Here is a 20,824-nt window from a genome sequence, read left to right on the forward strand (position 1 = left end):
AGATTCGACTATCCATCCATCCATCCATCCATCCATTGTCCTCTGCTTATCCAGGGCCAGGTTGTGTGGGGCGTAGACTTTGGGGGGCTTTCCAGACATCCTTCTCCCCAGGTCTTCCACACTTTCAGGTCCTTCTGGGACACCACGAGGCATTCCCAGTCTAGATGGGCTATATAATCCCTCCAGTGTTTTCTGGGTCTAGCCCAAGGCTTTCCTAGTTGGGCGTGCCTGGAGCACCTCATAGGCATCTAGGGGGATCTTTATCAGATGCCCGAACCATCTCATCTGACTCATTTCAAGGCAAAGGAGCAGCGACTCTACTACTCGGCTGTATTTCTTACCGGTGAAGTAGACAAACTTTAAACTTAAGGCAGAAATGTGTCATTTGTATTTGTATATGTTATGTTGCCTCACTCCAGATTTCTAAACATGTTCCCCTGAACGGCGGCCACTCACTCTGTTGAGCCATTCTGAAGTGTATTATTATACACAGCATTATATAATACAGCACCTGTGATAAACATAAACAACTTTTGGGGGAAAGGTCATTACAAACTTGCTTGAATAAGGTTATACTGTGGGCAGAGAATGAGATGTGGGTCTGCAAGTCCACTACAGCTAATTGCCAGTTATCTGAGGATATAACACCAGAACAATGGCTTATTGTAAAGTGGAGAACATTTTTGCACGTTTGTCATGCTTTCCAGCTTCGTTCAGAAGGCAATGAAATAGTGTGTTTCCAAGGGAATTATACAAGCACATTTTAGTACGGCTGAAATCATCTTTGTCTTATTATGTGTTCTTTCATCGATTTGTTCAAATCCATTTTAATTTAACCTCTTGCCATTCTGATGTGTTAGCCAGCAGGTTCTGTAGGTATACATTTCTGATGGCTATCATTTTAGCTGGGGAAATGCCAAAAGCTACTACATTGATTTTTCAGCTGATCGTATTTAATAGCAAATGACAATCTCATTCTCTCTCTTTCACTCAAACACACACACACACACACACACACACACTCACACACACTCACACACATACACACACGCACACACACACAGTGAGCATCTCAAAGTAGGGATAAAGATTAGTTCTGGTTAAAGAGGATGAGAGCTAACAGAAGCCGTGGCGAGACAAACACCCCAAACCACAGCATTACACAAACCTTTCGTTGGAGTATTTCCACGGTAGAAGTGTATTACATCTTTCTGCGGTTGGCAACTTCATCCATGAGATTGGTTTAGAGCAACCTAGACCCCTGTCGGGTCCTATTAGGTTCTTAGCAGGGAGGTTTGCAGCATTATCAAGACGGTATCATGTCAAATATACGTGATGGCCTCAGCATATTTTTAGTGTTACAATGGCACTTTTTTAGTTGCCATTACAAACTCACAGGGACTTTTTTTTTTTTTGCTCTCATGACTTTTTCCTCTAGCATAATAATCCTATTAATATCAATAATTATATTGACATTAATAATTATCTATTAATAACAGAATCTGTGTTTAACTACTTATTAGGATCAACTGACACATGCCTTCAATAAATGAGGACAGTGGGATTCATCAATATATGACGTAGGTATGAACTATTCTGCAGTTTAAGACGACGTCATGAATGTTTACTTGAATCAGATACCGGTATGTGATTCCTTATTGACATAGTTTCAATCTGCCTATAAATGACAACATAATAGATTTCCAGAAGTTCAGTCGTGGTTTTGGGTTTTGGTCCCATCTGGCCCCCTGCATTTGTAGATGGAAAATGCTCAACGTACTTCATCAATGTGTTTTATTGTGCTGGTTTTCACTCTGCAACTAAAAGCACAAGGTTAGGGAGAAGTCATGGTTATGGCTAGTATTGAACAAGTCAGTGAAGACGGACAGTGGACATCTCTCATCTTTCTTATTTAACCAAATCACCATTTTTTTGTCCACATGTTGTCCTTGGACAAACCAAGTTGCTTCCACTGTGTGTGTGTGTGTGTGTGTGTCTGTGTGTGTGTTTGTGTGAGTCCAATTGTAAAGCGCAATCCATTTACCATTTTCTTATTCAGCATATGATGGGAGTGGGTCCTATCCCAGAATGCACCAGACAAGGAAGAATCAAACGTGACAGTTTATCACAGAGAAACACAATCACACTCACATTCACAACTTTGGACTATTCATCATTTCACCTGCAAACTGTGGGAGAAAACCTGAGTGCACTAAACTGTCATCTAAAAGTGATGGTGTTTGGAGTATTTCCCCCTGACGCAAGCTTCTCACTTCATGTACTTAGGATTTGTGATCTTGCCAATTGGCTTTTTTCTCCCTTATTTGAAAGAAAAACACATTTTCAAGTGTGCCTTATTAGAAGTACTCATGCATAATAATGTGGTGCTTCTTTCCTAGGTCCAGTGGAGCATGTCCAGCTCCTCGCTCCCTTCGTGGTCATAAAGAACAAGGAGGTGAACATCACAGCAGTGGTGTTACCCAGCCACTCACGTACCGTTACTTACTTCTGGTGGCTAGACAACAATACTGAGGTAATTCTTATCACGATAAGGATAATTCATAGTATGGTTTATTTTGCACGCTACTGTGTATTGGCTTTTATCTGTGTATTTGTTTTATCACCAACTAATAACACCTGGTAAAACATAACAGTGGTATGCAGACTATCTACACTGAGATCATACATTCAGTGAGGTAGGGATTATTCAACAAACCTTTTCCCACAGAAATAGAAATGGAGTAGACATTACATTTTTTTTGACGAGTACAAAAGATAACAGTTGTTGTTATTTCGGGCCGTGAAGTGAGTTCACAGCTTATCAGTAAGAGAATGGTTGGCTGGCTTGTCCTTCTCATGGAGCAGCTGGAAGTGAGACAGTGGGACCATTAGAACCAGCAGCTTTCATCCTGCAGTGGTTACAGAAAATCCCTCCCCCCAGACTGTAGTCTCCTATCGTGCTGGATCCATTTTTGCAAGCAGTGTCATACAAGCATGATAGCATGATGTAATTAGCAAGCTAACATTAGCTAGCTAACTAGCCACCCGCTGAAATCAAACAACTTAATGCCTAAGTCTGTCCGTCTCTTCTCAACAGGAAATCACTGATTCCCCAGAAGTTCTAAAGTGCTGATGGATTCATTTCAATCCACAGGAAGGATAGTTTAATCTAACATTTTATCTTTGGTTATTTGGAGTTTCTGACAGGGTTATGATTTAGGCCATTCTTTCTGGAATTCGGCAGGTCTTCAGTTATGTGGCAGGAAACTGTCCATCCGATCAGACATCAGTGGCTGCCACTGACTATCCGGCTACATTGATTTGAATGGGACTTTCCGTTCTACTTCTATTCTATTTCAAAACCTTTTCCACTATCTTGACTCACCATACTCTTTCGACCACCTTTTCATCAAGACTAACTAAGCTTTCAGAGAGAGGGTGCCTGCCTATTCACCTTGTGTAAGCTCATCTGATGATTGCATTAGATGTGTGACTGGGGTCAAGGTCACTTTCAAAAGATAACTGGACTCTCTGAAACTTCCTATTGTAAATAATTATTTTTAAAAGTATCTCCAAAGTTAATACAATTCATCCTCAGCGCGACATGAATGGCTTTTCCAAATTTCATGGCAGTACATTGAATGTTTGAGACATTTTAAGACCACAAGATTTCAACTTCGTGGAGATGCTAGAGGAAAACTATTTTCAAAGTCAGGAAGGCAGCATCTGGGGACAATGCATATGTGTACAAGGTTTCATGCCAATCCATCCAATAGTTAAGATATCTCAGTGTGGACCAAAGTGATTGAAGAAAATTCCGAAATAATAGAAAGAACTTTTGCTTTGCGGCCAGCTTTTTATCTTCTGGGGATCTTCTGACATTGCTCCTGCTCCACCGCCTACCTGATGTCGCTGCCGTAAAGTATCGGCATGGTAGTATCAGAGCCCCTTTATGATTATGAGTACAAGCCCGATATTCTATCCTTGTATCGGTCCTGAGTCCTGAGACTGGAATCGAACTGGAGACATTGCAAATGATATGGCATGTGCTGTAACCACTCTGCTACCAAGGCACACCGCTACCTTAAGAGCAATTGAAGTTTGGTTAAACAAATCCTGCTCTTTGATCACCTCACAGGACTGCATATAACTAGAGATCACCTGTGACACTAAAATTGCAGAAAAGGAATAGAGCATGGTGTATGTGCTTGACATGTCTGTTGTTTTTGAACCTGCACTTTTTGTGCTTGCAGCCCGTGATAACGTTGGATGGCAGTATCTCACACATCTTCCCCAATGATGGAATGCACACCATCACGGTCCAGGTGGCTGCAGCCAACACCATACTTCAGGATACCAAGACCATAGCAGTCAGAGGTCTGTGCTTGTTTTCTAATTGTATCCTGGAGCTAACAACCGTTAACATATTGTAAGTTGTTAATATGTTCAAAAATGCAGTTTTATGGAACACAGTTAAACCATTAGTCAGATTCTTGTACTGTCATATAAAATGTGTTTTGACATAAAACTGCTCCTAGATGAGTACGATCCATCACATTACTGTTAGAACCTATAAACAATATGTCTTCATTTGACATGAAGTAATCTGGCAGCATGTCCGTGCAATGATTTATGACTTGTGGATGGGTTAGCATAAAACTGTGACATTTTCTAATTACCTATAAGTGCATCTGGTACATTTAGCCAAAGGGAAGTGCAGGGGATATGAGAAACCCTCCTTCTTTTCATCAAGTGTTAACTACCTGAAACTCAACTTGAGCAAAATGACAGTTGGCACAGCTCTCTGAGAATAATGCCCCCGGATCCGAGTGAATTAATGGCTGATTGTCCCCCGACTCTCCTCAACAGAATTCTTCAAATCTCTACTTTTATCTTTCTCCCCTAATCTGGATGAGTTCAACCCCGACATACCCGAGTGGAGACAGGATGTGGGGAGAGTAATTAAGAAGTCTCTGCTCCAAGTGAGTGATTCTCATTTTCTCTGTCCTGCTCACTCTTCCGTCCATCCTTCTGTCTGTCTTCAGCTCCTTTTCTTTCTGTCTCTTTTTTATTATCCTGTTGTCTTTCTCACCCTACTATTTCTCATTATTCCTTACTCTCCTATTACCTTTGCTGCCCAATACTCAGTGGTGCGGCACGAGAACGCCCTCAGGCCACCCTGTGATTCACTGTCAGACAGGTGTGACGACGCCTCTGCTTTCCTTCTCACCCAAGATGGCTTCATGAGAGTTAATTCTCTAATTTGTCACCATAAAATGATCTCAGACTTTCAAGCATTGGGTGGCTTGGTGGAGACGTGTGAGCAACGATCCCTGCCACTGTGTGTTGGGAACGTAGGAGGGGTGCAAGTGCTCTCAGCGTGTGTGGGAAGCTCACCCATCATTGTTAAGTGCTTCTCATCTCCCCATTCACAGCTCATGAATGCATTGGGTTGTGCTGCCCCCTTGGCCATCTTACTATCATATTGAGCATTAGAGCTGCAGGTGGGCGCTTTTGGAGGAATATTTAAATGCATGAAGGAGATCTCATGATTTACCACGACAACCCTGACTCAGGTCTGTGCTGTTGAGTAGGGCAGGGGGATATGGACCAAAAATAATTTCTTGATATTTTTTAGCTGAATGGCGATACTCAATATATATCTCGATATTTTTTTTGCCATAAAGAACTAACAAACACAAAGTCAGTTCCAAGTCGAATTAACATGTGCCAAATGTAAATGTATTTCGACGCGACATGCATCTCGATACACACGATATTTGTCTTATCCTATATCGCGTTTGAAAATATATTGATATATTTGAAAAACTCGATATATCGCCCAGCCCTACTGTTGAGCCATCTTTCTTGGACTGTAATTTCAAAAAAACTGATTTTGAGTTTTTATTTAAAATACTTTTTTTGATTAAAAATCAAGACCAGAGGCAACAAGTTGCTGCTTATTTATTTAGGCTCAATCGATGATAACAACCCAGTAGAAGCACTTCTTTTGTTTGAACTCGCTCGAATGAGACTGTAAATAACTATCTGTCAAAAACAGAAAAAAGGTAAAAGATAAAAAAGAAATAGAAAGTGGTCTGTGTTTGGCTTTTGGCAATACCTTTAATTTTTGGACTGAAGAATGAAAGCAGGCTGTGAACGTTTGTTTTTTTATGTATTATTATTTCAACCAAAAAACATAAAATCTGAGCCATTGTCAGTTTGTTTTTGTTTTCATCAAAAACACCGAGAAAGGCGCGCAGTTGACGGAGTGGTTAGAGCGCATGCCATGTACGAACGTACATACGCAGCCGACCCCGGTTCGAATCTCGGCCGGAGGTCCTTTACTGCATGTCACATCCCCTCTCTCTCTCCTCATGTTTCCAATCTATCCACTGCTAATAAAAGGCGTCTATGCCTCAAAAAATCTTTAGAAAAAAAAAAACGAGAAAATGACAGTCAAGTTTTACTTTTTCAATTTTCAATTTTTTCTGTTTTTGCTTTTGAAGACAAAAGAAAAGCAAGTCATGTGCTCCGAAATAAACGTATATCACAACAAAAGCCAAAATGCAAAACTATCTGTACGCAAGAAAGTATTATAAACATTAGAAGAAAAAATGTTAAATATAAATTAATAGATAAACATGAGAAGGAGAGTATCTAGCTACAGTAATTGATGACAGGCGGTTGGATATAATGCATTTTTCCATGTACATTTTAAGAGAGAGTCAGATTTTTGATTAATGATCGCAGTGTTTGCTGAAATACAGCTTGTAATATAGTTTAACCTAAGTAATCATTGTGTGTGCAGCTGTGTTGCCGTTAGTGCTGATGTTTAATTTTACAACGTAATGCGTTGAACGCAGACTGTATACGAAGACGCAGCGTGAACGTGTTTCCCCTTTTCACCAGTAGGTGGCAGTATGAGTGTAAGCAAATGTGGGCCTGGTTGTGTCTTTGTTAATTATCCAGGTTATTATTTATGGTTTATTTGCAACATAGTTATACATCATGTATTTACTTTGCATGTTTATATCACTTCAGAACCACAAATGCCTTCATGGAAGAATGAGCACTAGATATGATGATTGACAGCTGAAATAGGAGATATTTTGTTGTTTATTAATCAGCCTTCAGTGGACATGGATCAGTTACTACTAGGGGTTTGACGATACAATCCGCTCACGAGACGAGACGAGAGACGATATTGGGTTCACGAGAACGAGACGAGACGAGATTTTAAGAAAACTACAATGACAAAATATATGACTGAACTAACAGACTTTAATTTAACAGAGTTGCACATGCATTTTGAAATATTTTATTATAACTCTTTACATGCATGATGTAAGCATGATCTTTTAATAAACTACTTTTTTCACAAATTTAAACTAAAACTAAAATGTATAAAAGTTCAAATAAAATAAAATATGTGTGTGATGGCAATTGTAGCCGTTTCTGCTTGGACATTTGGAACTACGATGAAAAAAAGCAGTCACACGTCTCACCCGCCCGAGTAAACGAGCGACGCAGGGAACACCGAAGCCAGCTTGGGTTGCAAGATTTATAGTGTGCGCAAAACAGATGTGCCGCCTTCAATCCCGCGTCGCGCACGGCCACGTCCATATTACGTGCATTGTCGGTAACAATAAGCGATGCCGTGGTTGGGTTTTTTAAGCTCCCAGTCAGTAACAGCTGTCTGTAAAACCTCAGCTATGTATAGCTCACAAATCTCGCTTTTTAACGCGACGAGAAATATCGTCGACTTTGATCTCGCGATATCTCGTGGTACGAGATCTCGTCACACCCCTAGTTACTACCATGTCATAGCTCCACATTTTGTAATTCTGGTTAGATGCTTAACTGCATTTCATTGTCTTCATATTTGTATGAATCACTGTTTGAGAAGTTGACTGTATGGTGCATAGCACAGTTACCCTGACAGAGGAGACGGAGATGCCTCACATCTTTCTTAACCTTATCCACTCCAGTGTGTATGAGCACACAGATTAATTTGTTTCCTTCATTATGTACATATGATCACCTGAAATGGCCCTGTGATAGACTGGCGACTGGCGACCTGTCCAGGGTGTACCCCCCCCTTTGCCCAATGTCAGCTGGGATCAGCTCCAGCCCCCGACCCTGACTACAGGATAAGCAGTAGACGATGGATGGATGGTCACCTGAAATGTACATTGAATTGACAGTATGACCAAACATACAGTTCATACAACTGGCACATTTTAATTACTTTTACTTACAATATAGTCACCGTTCCAAAGTATGATTTTCTGTTGATACTATTGCTTTTGTTAATACTACCACTATGTTAATGCTACTACCACTATACTACTACCAACACCAAATGCAGTTGGAACCCAAGGGCCTGGTCTGCACCAGATTTCTGCCTATTTTTCTCGCCGCTGTCGCTGTAACGCTTGCCCCTGGGTGATGTTGGGAGTTTGAAATTGTATTAACTCTGAAAATCATGAGCGTATTCTAGTCCTGCACAATGTGTAAAGTGTCCTGAGATGACTTATGACACAATAAATAAAATGTAATTGAATTGATTTGCTCCATCTCGGATGTACATAAAACGGGATAAGCTTAACTTCACACAATGTTTTGGAGTACTGCGAGCTTCATGAGTCGTGGGGGTCACATATTTACTGCAAGCCCCTGACCAAAAGGCATTGATTTGCTGCCTGGATTGTACCATTATTCTCATTGACCCTCATTCAGAGTCAAACCTGTGTATTAATACCAGGCAGAAACCTCCAGGGGTCCGTTTCACAAAGCAGGTTTAGTGAAAACCTTGAGTTAGTTAACCCTGAGATGAGGGAAACTCTGGTTTTTTGGTTTCACAAAGCCAGTTCAGCATAAATCTGAGTCAGTTACCCGGGTAACATACTCCGTGAACCTAACCTGCTCGCTAGCAGGTTTACTTCAACAAACTATGAGTTTCTCCCTACATGTCTCCGCCTTTTTCCGGAATCTGAACCAACTTTGAAAAAAATGTGCCATCCTTTCATTGTCAACCTAATCGATATGGAAATAAAAGTGATTCTAGCAGCTTTGCGTTGGGAGACAATTTTGATTACCTTTCCTTCCAATCACATTAGATATTATCTAAACAATATTCTCCGACATTTTCAACATTTCATATCGCGGACATAATCCGCAACCAGATTCTTTGCGGAGGTAGTGTTTTTGCGAACGGGAGATTTATGAAATGTTTAAGTACATTTCTGTGTTGAAATACCTGCTTATATTTACTGTTTAATATGTGAAATAAGATTAAAATCATATGCCTTAGTCAACGTATTTGCGCAATATTCTTATGCTTAATTTTCAACTGACGCCACTTTCTTTCTGTGCCTGGGGGGATTACACCCAATGAAAATGATAATTCATTCAGTGCTCTACTTTGTGAACTACGGGAGTTGAACCCCTGTCGCCTGCGCAGTGGGCGGCATTGCTAACCATTACACCACAGTGTCGCTGTGCAAGTCTGAAAATAAAGACTTATTACCTTTAGATCAATAGACTGTTTCATTCAGTTATACACATTAGATCGGGCCGTAATTGTCTGCCACGCCAACTATCGCTACTTTGCTGCAGTTACGTTGCTCCGCTTTCTCAGGATGAGCTCGTTTTCTACATAAACACTCAGTAATATCTAATGACGCTCTCCCCGTTGCCATGGTGAATCGTAGTATCGGAGCTCCATTGATGATGGCTTTATAGAGTCGGCAGGCACGCGCGTAACTCAGAGTTTACATACTCAGAGTTGACTGAACTAATTCAAAACTGCTGTTCTGAAACTGAAAACTCAGAGTTGCCCATCTCAGAGTTGGTCAACTCTCAATCTCTAGTTTCAAGTCTTCTTCAATCCAGCATGATGTTCATTTAGTACATTATGGTCCATTTAGAGTCAGACAGACCAGGAAGCAGTGGATTCTTTAGGGCATACCTCCATTCACTGGTTATATAAAATCAAAAATGGTGACGGCTAAAATCCAAGATGGCGATGACCGAAATGCCAAACTTGAGGCCTCAAAACCATAGTCCACAAACCAAACGTCACAATGACTACCTCCACTTCTTATATACAGTATATGATTAATACCCAACACTGTTTATTTCACATTCTATTTATTCCTGTGATAGATGAGTTTCACCTGTCTGATCACAGGTAAATGGTTTTTGCTCTTGATTTGACACTCCTGTTGTCTGCCCTGCTCTCCTCCTCTCCCGCATGCTAAACTCCTCCACCGCCACCAGGTTTGCAGAGGTCTAGAGAGCGGCTCCCATTATTACCAGTGTTGAGGCTGCACCATCTCCCCTGAGCCCAGAGGGACTTGTCTCCTCTGAACTGATTGCCTTGTCAATTATGCTTAGAGGGAAACATGTTCTCCCAGATTACGTTTGCTTTTGATGTCATCACAAAAATGGTTCTAATCATAGTCCTCATAGGGAGGAGCTTCATGTTTGGATTAAACAAACACAGGCCTTTCACCCAGGACCCAGGACAAAAACCAAAAGTCAACTTTTAATGACTATAACATAAACTTGCTTATTTTAGACCAAACCATCAGGTTTTTACCAAAAATGTTGTTTACAACAGTAACAAAGTGGGTGAACACTTCAATCGGTGAAAATGATATTGTACCTGTGGATTTTGGCTGATATGTCACTTTTGCTTTGTTTTCATCTTTTTACATTACAGTTTGTTGTCAGCCACTACCCGCATGAATGGTTAGTTGCTCTGTTTATGATGCTGGCGCTGACACAAAGTGCACTGCCAGACAAACGTATTGTCCAAGTGGTGCCAGCAAGGGTTATTTTTCCCTTTGTTTTGTTACAGTTAAGAACCCTTGCTTGAGACAGTGGCCACTCTACAACTGATGTCTTTTCAACAATTAAAGTCAAGGTTCATTTGACTGAGGTGCTGTGTTTTGTTGCCCTGTTTCTGAGTCTAGCTCGTCGTGACTTTGCACTCTTTGACGAGACTTATTTCAGTGCGACAGCCTGTGCTGGTCCTGAATGCACATTCAGTAATGGAGGTTATTTCATTCCACCCTGTCTATCATCAGCTGCCTCCCTCTCATATTCCCTTAACGTTTCTCAGCTCAAACTCATACTGTTTACAATGTTCATCCACCCTCATAGCTTTCCTTGAAGGTTAATGCATGCTATCATCTCCTTATTGCTTTCCTCGAAGCTACCAAAATACTTCCTCACCCAACTGATGCATTGTAAATCCTGCACAGCATACCGTGATATTTTCATCCTTTCACTCTGTTAATTGACTCTATCAATTGTAATATTGATTATTAACTTATTCAGAAAATGTTTAAGGCACTTCAAATTTGGCTTCACTTTTCAGAATCAGGTCCCCATGAGCTCTGTGCTTTCTTGTACAAATGCAGTATATATATATATATATATATACACTCTACATGAATTGGCAAAATTGTATGGGTTCCGAAAAAAGACATGTTCTAAAATTGATGAAGCTATTTGTAATAATTTCTACCTTGTCACAGGTGTCTGACTTTCCAGAAGAGCAGCTCTTGGTCGCTGTTTTCCCAGGAGTTCCAACAGCTGCTGAGCTCTTCCTCTTACCTCACAAGAACCAATCAGAGGGCAAGAAAAAAAGTGAGGATGAGCTAGAGCAGGTACGAGTAACTGATTGAATTTTACATAACAAACTATTGAAATCCTGTCAAATATACCACTGTTTGACTGTCAAACACGATTTTGTACATTTTTCCGCAGGTATCCAATGTAATTGTCAGCGCACTGAACCAAAATTTGGTGGAGTTCGAGCTCAAGCCTGGTGTAAGGGTGATCGTGTACAACACGCAGTTAACACTGGGTAAGAAACATTTGCTACCATTAAGTTATCACCCATAATAATAACCTGACTTGCACGTACTTTAATTATCCCCTATCTTTTTCTATTTTTCATTTGGAATCAACAAGAAATGGAACTGTCATAACTATGTTTTGGCAACACATTTTTATTTGGTGCACCAATTAAAATTCCTGTCAGTCTGCCTCCTTTGCAGGCAAAGGAACACATGGGAGTATGGGAGGGGGTTTGATTTTAAGTGGAGCTCCTTGAGACGATCTTTTATGGCTGTCATCAAAAGCTGAACATCTGTTCTATTTCTTGAATCACCATCCAAGCACAAAATGAGTGTTACACTGAGTATAATTATGTTGATTATTTAGTCCTTGAGAAAGTACACTGTACAGTTTAGGGAGAGAAAAAGAGTCAGTCCTTGACAGCTGAAAATGTACCATTCAGGACCTTCAAAATGCTGTTATAGGCATCCAATCAAGTCTGGATTCATGGAGGTACATTTACTGTAAATAACATGGCTGGTCTGGACAACTCCTTTGTCCCTCTGTTGGTAAGATACACTACCATTGCTTGGCTTCTTTCATTAGGCACAGAGCCATGAGTTGTCTGTAGCTCAAAGTGCCAGGCATTAACAGCCTGGCATGTGCTGCTTTGTGATGTTCTGTGCAGTGCTGCACTCTAATGACATTGGAGGTGTACCCAGCTGGATCCCTCTTTATATTTCACCTCCTAAGAAAAGGTCTAAAACGCCTTCAAGCTGCTTGAGAAAGGTCAGCAGCATATGCACCGCTGTCTTTGGGCTGAAGGGCTTTGCTGTAGCACGGAAACTCACTGGAAAAGGCAATGTGAGTTTCTGCAATGACAGATATTAATGCACTCTTCAAAATAATGAGAGGAATTTACGGTGGACGCCTTTTATGGGCAAAAGCATGTACTGTGGAATTAATCATAGTAAGTGCTTGTTTGCTTGGCTTGTCTGAGGTAAATGTAAGTGCATTTAACCATTTCAAGTCCACCTGAAATGTAAGAATTACCGGCTGCTGTCACCGTGTTTTTCCCGCAATAGAAACAACAATTTCACGCTACCACAATTTATGACATTTGAGATATTAAAAAATAAGTGCACCATCTCATAAGGCATTTTCATTGTCATGCAACTATACAGATTCATAATCAGCAGTGGAATCCATTTACTGGTGAATAAACATGGGTTTTATATCATTTCACAAGCAGAGTTGTTGATGTGAATGTGCAGTCAGAAAAAAGTGAAAGATATTTATAAATATTAATAGAAGCCAATGACAAAGAAATGTTTCAAACACTATGGCCATTCTAACCCCTGCCTAACTACTTACAGTATATGTACTTGTATACACATACGATCCAGATGAAAGATTCCATGTTTAGTTTTTAACAACTAGAAAAACAATGTTTTTACATCTGTGTTTTTTTTTTCTTTGTAATGTACATCGATAAGACTAATGCCACCTCTCACTCCAGTTAAGTCTTATTTTGCAGTGCAGAGGCACATATGGGCATAATAGAAGTAAAGTCCTGCCCCTTCCCTAATAGAAGTAAAGTCCTGCCCCTTCCCTTGTTCCCCATGAGATCTTATTTTGGGGAAAAGAGGGTAGTCAATTACAAGCGACGTATTGTTTTCAACATTTAACTAACATTATCACATTGTCAGCATCTTCTTGGAAATTACACAAATGCTTGTCTTCATCCCCAGACAGAATTAAACATGACCAGCAATACCAGCTGACATGACTTAAAACTAACCCATTCAAAACAAATTCCTGATGACCTCTCCATTTTCCTTTCGTCAATGGTTAGATTTCCAAGGTGAATTTTGTTTGTTGTAGAGAATTATACAAATATAATAACATTAATGTAATCAAGTTTTAAAATTCAATCAATTCAGTTGAATCTAAATGAAACCTTTTGGTAACATTTGCTCCATCAGTGCACTAGATGAGTTTTTTTCTGGAGTGGTCATGGGTGAAGTCACCAGGATGGGCAGAACAATGATAGTGTTGGTCAGTCCGTCTGTTTAACTGACAAACACATTTTGCTGCAATACAATTTATTGAAGTGAGATGAGCTGAGTGGAAAATCATAATTTTCAATTATAAAAGAGTAATAAATAACAATATACAATATATAAACTATATTGCCAAAAGTATTCGCTCACCTGCCTTGACTCGCATATGAACTTAAGTGATATCCCATTCTTAATCTATCCATCCATCCATCGTCTACCGCTTATCCTGTATTCAGGGTTGCGGTGGGGCTGGAGCCGATCCCAGCTGACATGGGGTGAAGGCAGGGTACACCAACTGTTCCCACAAAGTTGGGAGCATGGAATTGTCCAACATCTCTTGGTACGCTGAAGCATTCAGAGTTCCTTTCACTGGAACTAAGGGGCCAAGCCCAGCTCCTGAAAAACACCCCCACACCATAATCCCCCTCCACCAAACTTGGGTGGGTGAGTGAATACTTTTGGCAATATAGTACATAGTATAGTATACACACACACACACACACTATTGCAATACTCACTATATCATAAAATGTTTAAAATTGTATAATCTAGTATCATAATATCGTGTCATGGGGTCTGTGGTGATTCCCACCCACAGAAATGTAGTTAGTTAGTTAGTTAGTTAGTCTCATGATTTTCCTTAGAGAACAATATCTAGTATCCACCAAACAACACCTTTTAGAATACTTTAAATGTACCAGATGGAGCCAAATGCTAAAACGAGGAAAAATAATATAAAGGAGTTTCTACAAATCATCTTCACTTACATCCTCATCCAGGTACTTATTATCAGGGTCAACAACGGCCTGTGTAACAGTGTAACAGTGTAACAGTGTAACAATGGCAGAATGTTTCCTGTCCCACAGCACCGTTGGTGGACTCCAACCCCAGACACAGCAGCTCAGCTATGCTGATGCTCCTATCAGTGGTGGTCCTGGGCCTTGCAGTGTTCCTAATCTACAAATTCAAGAGGTACCCACATTTGTGATGACTTCCACCTGCTGAACATGTAGGATCATATAGATCGCTAGTATATATCCATTACCATATGATCCATTATTGACGACAACAGATGAGCGCTGTCTGGACCAATCTATCAGCCGTGTTTGGATAGTGGATTTGACAAGTGCCCCAATGGGTTGTGGACACATTTCTACTGGGATTACGATGCATGAGGCACACACACACACACACACACTGATCAGTGATAAAATGCAGAGAAAAACGACCATTAAATAGTTTAGTATGCAGTTGCTGTGCCTCGGCTGTTATTTGCTGAATAAATTATTCATACTCAAAATGATTCTCTTGAAGAGTCGGAGAGAAATGGAAAAGCTGTCATTAATTATGTATATGAATTTTTTCCCATTAGTCTAAAGAGCATGCATTTTTCAAGAAATCTCACAGTTGACAAAACAGAGCAATTAATAACCAAAATGAATAGTAATTGGAAATAAATGGGATAGGGACTAAATAAAGATCTATATTAGGTGTTATAAATGCAGATGTGGTTCTTACTGTAATTTGCCTATAGATCAGTTACTGAGATATGACTTTGAAAAGTTGGACACACTACTACTTTATTTGAGATTAGTCAATAAAAAAAAACTTAATATGTTTTTAAATTAATGATGAAATTGCTTTTAGGGCTGCACGGTGGTGTAGTGGGTAGCACTGTCGCCTCCCAGCGAGAGGATCCCAGGTTCGATTCCCGGGTCGGCCCGGGTTCCTTCTGTGTGGAGTTTGCATGTTCTCCCCGTGTGAGCGTGGGTTCTCTCCGGGTTCTCCGGCTTCCTCCCACAGTCCAAAGACATGCAGGATGGGGATAGGTTAATTGATGACTCTAAATTGCCCGTAGGTGTGAATGTGAGTGCGAATAGTTGTTTGTCTCTACATGTCAGCCCTGTGATAGACTGGCATCCTGTCCAGGGTGTACCCTGCCTTCGCCCAATGACAGCTGGGATCGGCTCCAGCCCCCCCGCGACCCTGAATACAGGATAAGCGGTAGACGATGGATGGAAATTGCTTTTATCCATATTTTACTGACAAATGTCACAACTTGATGATATATCATAACATGATGGTTTTCTTTTGTAAATCTTTAGAAAAATACCTTGGATCAATATATATGCTGAAGTTAACCAGGAGAAAGAGCAAGAGATGATCGGCTCGGTGGGCCAGGGCGACAGCACGCCTAAAATCACTCTGAGTGAGTTCTCCTCATCCAAAGAACTCATGGAGAAGGAACTGGACGCCAGGGTCAAACGTGAGTGGAGAGCTTCTATATTCATAATGATAATAATACATACAACCAGTTCAGCTATATACATACAACCTGGGGGGGGGGGGGGGGGGGGGGGGGGGTCATCAGTAATGTGAATCCTTGTGTCAATAGTCATGTGACCCATTTAGGTTCAGACTCAGGATTAACTTTATCTACTGCATGGAATCAAAATGTTTCATTGCTGAAATTACTATAAATTGTTATGACTGTTCCCTAAAAGGGATTAAAGGGATTTCGGTCTCCTGATCTGAGAGAGGACATTGTTTCTTCTGTTTTGGAGATGGTGTGAGAATAACAATCAGAAATGCTGAATAAATGTGTGCAGATTCAGCCCCCAGGTATACTTTAGCTATTGAATTTGAATTACTTTACTTACAGAGATTTGGCAACTTAATCTCCAGCATTTTGAATCATTTAGAGAGGAGGAAAGCCAAGGCAGCAGTCCTGGATGGATTTTAACATACTGAATAGATTCCAGGAAGGCTTGCAGTGCTGAGGACAATGAATAATTAATAAAAAAAACAACATGTTTAAGCATGCTGCCGAAGGATTCCATAGGCCAGCAGGAGCACAGAGACAGTGGCCTTAATCGTAAACTCTTAATAATATGATTATTGTGACCAAAAATAATATTTCATTACAGCATGACAAAAAATTTGCTACAAGCAGATGGTTGAATCCACCTTAAAATTGCATTTATTATGTTAACAAATTTGTTCTTACAAACTTTAGGAAGAAAATTATTTAAAAACAGCCATCGAAGAGGAAGCTAATTTTAACTATTCCACAATAGAAAATTAAAAGTTAATGGGACACTGGAGTTTTTCACCATGTGTAGTGCTTTGTAGAGTTCACATTTGGACATCAAATGGGGAATTGGGAAATTGCGGTGTGTATTTTTCTCTTTTTGCTAATGTTGTATGGATTAATTGATCAAATAAAATCATTTGATATTGAAAATAATAATTTGCAGCCCTAGAAGGTAACTCTGGTGATTTTGTGTTGCACTTCATTAAAGTCAAAGTCAGATACCGTAGATGACCAAATAATCGCCCGCGTGCAAATACGCGCCTGTGCTCTAATAGCCGCCGGGGTCCGACCTCATTTTGCATAATAAACGCCGGTTCAATTAAACGCCCGGGCGATTAAGTGTTTACCATAGTCTTGCACAGAAAACAAAAGTTTTTTTTTAACAGCACTTCACCGGCTCTCACCTCTTCTGTCAGTCAGCCCCTCCTCTCGCGCTCTCTCTCTCTCTCTCGCATGCAGGCGCGCGCACACACACACACAGACACACAAACACAGGCGCGCTAGACTGAGGGATATAGGGATATAGATAAATGCGCTAATGTACAGTGTTGAAATTACCGCGATCGACCCCCCCTTCCGTTATCATTCATAACACTGCTCTGATCAGCTCCCTGTGTCGCGGTAACACAGACAAACTGTCTTTGTATTTATTGTCTGATGTCAATAAAGATGCGTCGGGGGGAAAAAGTAGTTTTGTTCCAGTGGTGCTATCTTTGATCTTTGCATGATGGTCTGGTGCTGCTCATTGCAAAAATAAATTGTAGCCTGTTGCAAATACGCGCCTGGTTCTTATAAACGCCTGGGCTCCAAGTCGATTTAGCATATTAAACGCCCGGGCTACTAAATGGTCATCTACGGTATTTAAAAATGAATAGTAAACATAATTAGTGCATCCTTAGACCCTGGCTGGCAAAAGCCCACAGTTTCCAATTCAATGCCCCCATCAAACTGAGACGCATCGCAACAGGCACAGCCGCTTCAGAAACCCCACTTGGAGTTTTGTGATCATGACATACTCAAAAAATATATAGTACATTGTGATAAAAAACAAAATAATTCTTACCACATCTACCGGCATCAAAACATGGAAGGAAGTGGTTAAGTTGTAAAGCCCGCTTCTTGCCTGATTTGATTGGATGCCTGGGACAAGTGTGATATTGACAAGCAATGCCACTCCACGCCTGGCACTAAAAATTTGTTGTGCATCTAAATCATGGAGCAAAAACAATGGGGGGTGCAAGAGAGATACAGCGGACAATAGGAAAACAATGATTTTGTAGGCGACGTTTCCAGTGTGTGATCGGCCCCCAATTCCCACGTCACTATATTTCGAACTGTTGTTTTTGTCATGAATATCCTCACAGAACTTATAGTAGGTAGAGAAAAAAAAATACAGTAACTTTTGCAGGACGAGGTTACATTTTTCACACTGCAAATAAGGGCATAAGCCAATCATGTTGTGTGGTTGAGATGCACCTATATTTATACTCTTTACTCAAACTCATTTCAACCTTGACAAAGGCAGCGCAGACCACATCCACTTCTTGTTCTTACCTTTCAAACTGACGGCCTGCCACATATACTATTCACATTTTCATGTCGATGATTCCTCATTCTCTTATGCTATCATAATAATAATGGATACAGCAGCATTTCAGTTACATGAGGTGTCAAAGAAGGTATTTGTGCTACAGGATTTAAAGTGCCGACGCTGCAGAACTAACAACCTTTTGTCTTCTTCTGTTTCATCCACATCTGCTCAGGGGGAGTTGGAAATGCCTGCGAGAGCACAAGGGAGATTCCAAACTGTACCAGTGTGTGAAGCTGGAAGGCAACCATTTATGTACAGAGAAGTATTACAGTGTCAAGGGGGGGGGGGGGGGGGGGGGGGGTTCTCTCTTCTGTTTTGTAATTCTCAACACAGCTGATGTTAATAGTTTTCTAAGGGACCTCATTTATACAGACTTGCACGGATGCCTCTTTCAGCGACATCCATGCAGCCAATGTCAATTTACTCGATGAGCTCATTGTAATTAGTTGCGGGGGAAAAAAAACGTATTCAGTTTCGTGGATGTGAGCTACATTACGAAATTCATTTGCAGAGTGAAATCATTTTGGTCAAAACCTACGAAGAGTTATGTAAATTTCTGAAGGAGTTTGCTTTTGAAAGTCATTTCTGCCTATATATGGACTATAATGTCTGAGTCTTCGATCAAACAGGGAATATTATCTTAATGTATAATATTATCATCTGTTCTGTTAAATGTATATATTATTACTTTCTACATGCTTGTAGTCTGAGTACCATGGCCACGCCGACAGAGGATCTGAACAATGGTCTGTGTATTTTTTTTTTTTTTTTAAGTGTGTTAAAAGAAAATCAAACATTACCTAAAGAAATCAACTTTGTTTTTGCGAAAGTCCTTGACTTGTGCATGTTCTTATTGACGACACAATTTATTTGTTGTAGATAAGCAAGTGTTGTAAATAGTTATTTTCTAATCATTCATCAAAAGAGCCCAATCGATTTTGCCCAGACTTCTGTCCTCCCCTACTGTGGGTTGCTGTTGGGCGATACGTATCTACTGGTAGAGGGTTTTATGTGAAGGCAGGTGGAACTGTATTGGCATATTCAACTTCACGCTGTTTTCCTGGGAATGACATGAATGGCATTGACATGAACATGTTCGATATGTTTATATTTTCATTACATTTTTACACAGATGATAGTTTTTAAATGATCAGAACCAAACATGTCCTGCCATTGGCTCTGGTAGTTGTGACCTAGCCTCAGAGCAGAAGCAGAATCAGTCATGAGGAATATTTATTCTATTGTGAACTCCAGTGATCAAATTCAAAATATTCACATGTTGGAAAAATCCTGATGCATTCATCCCAAAATATAAATTGCGATATTATTGTAGGTTATATGTACATGCTAAAATACTAATGAGGTGAGGGTCACTTGCACATGTTTAAGGCAACACCTAATGCTATTAAAATCCATCTCTAAGAAAGCCCACAGATTATACATCCATTTTAACATACAACATTGCTTATGTTCTACAGAATGTATGGTTTGTTCGTGAATGCATATAGCAGTAACTTGGAATGAACCCCTTCGATGCAGTGTTTCTCACTTGGTCCTTGCTCAGGGTTTCTGTTTTATATTTGACAGCACATTTGAAAACATAATGTAAACATTTTCAATCATTTGAAAAAATAATAATAAATTATCTATATTGTCTGTACATATGAATATTTGGACAATGTGTATTTATGGCATGGATTACATGGATTGCGGCTGCTGATAGAAACCAGAAACTGCGTGTCACTTGCAACCACTACCTGTCTCACTGTCTGATAAGGATATTGTACTAATGGTATTACATCACCAACAGGCCCATAAAGTTACAGTTTGCAGGTTTTTTTGGGGGGGCATTGGAGACATTTTGAGTTTATTAAATCTGCAGCGATCCCATGGCAGCAGGAACAATTAAGACAGAGGCTGTGCACACGAAGGCAGGATGCACAGCAGCTTAACTTCATTGGTTATTTAGATCGTTGTCTCTCTTTTTTTTCTCTCACGTTTTTACACAAACAATATCATGGGGAGTTTTATTCATTTATTTTTCATGACAACTGTTATTGCAACCTGTCACTGCAATGCAGGGACTGCATCCCGAAATAAATGAGTTTGACTGCGCCCACTATGTCACAAAAGGATTGTGCGGCTTTTGCGGCCACTAAACAATAACATATTTACCTGGTTACCTGTCCAGAGGGGTATTCCATCAAACTCGCTAAGCGCAAA

At 40.2% G+C, this 20,824-nt stretch overlaps 1 protein-coding gene across 1 annotated transcript in view; it reads left to right on the plus strand.

The window, feature by feature from the left end:
• Positions 1 to 18,876, plus strand: part of sorcs3a (sortilin related VPS10 domain containing receptor 3a) — a 277,073-nt gene extending 258,197 nt beyond the window's left edge. The window contains exons 20-27 of the mRNA XM_084004962.1: positions 2,400 to 2,533; positions 4,254 to 4,377; positions 4,870 to 4,982; positions 11,550 to 11,681; positions 11,782 to 11,881; positions 14,783 to 14,888; positions 16,022 to 16,182; positions 18,774 to 18,876. Of these exons, the coding sequence (XP_083861088.1) occupies positions 2,400 to 2,533; positions 4,254 to 4,377; positions 4,870 to 4,982; positions 11,550 to 11,681; positions 11,782 to 11,881; positions 14,783 to 14,888; positions 16,022 to 16,182; positions 18,774 to 18,832 (929 nt within the window). The 3' untranslated portion in view covers positions 18,833 to 18,876. The remainder of the gene's footprint in view (positions 1 to 2,399; positions 2,534 to 4,253; positions 4,378 to 4,869; positions 4,983 to 11,549; positions 11,682 to 11,781; positions 11,882 to 14,782; positions 14,889 to 16,021; positions 16,183 to 18,773) is intronic.
• Positions 18,877 to 20,824: the final 1,948 nt, after the last annotated feature.

This window comes from Eutrigla gurnardus (genome assembly GCF_963514095.1).
Source record: "Eutrigla gurnardus genome assembly, chromosome: 3".
In the NCBI taxonomy this organism is placed as follows: Eukaryota; Metazoa; Chordata; class Actinopteri; order Perciformes; family Triglidae; genus Eutrigla; species Eutrigla gurnardus.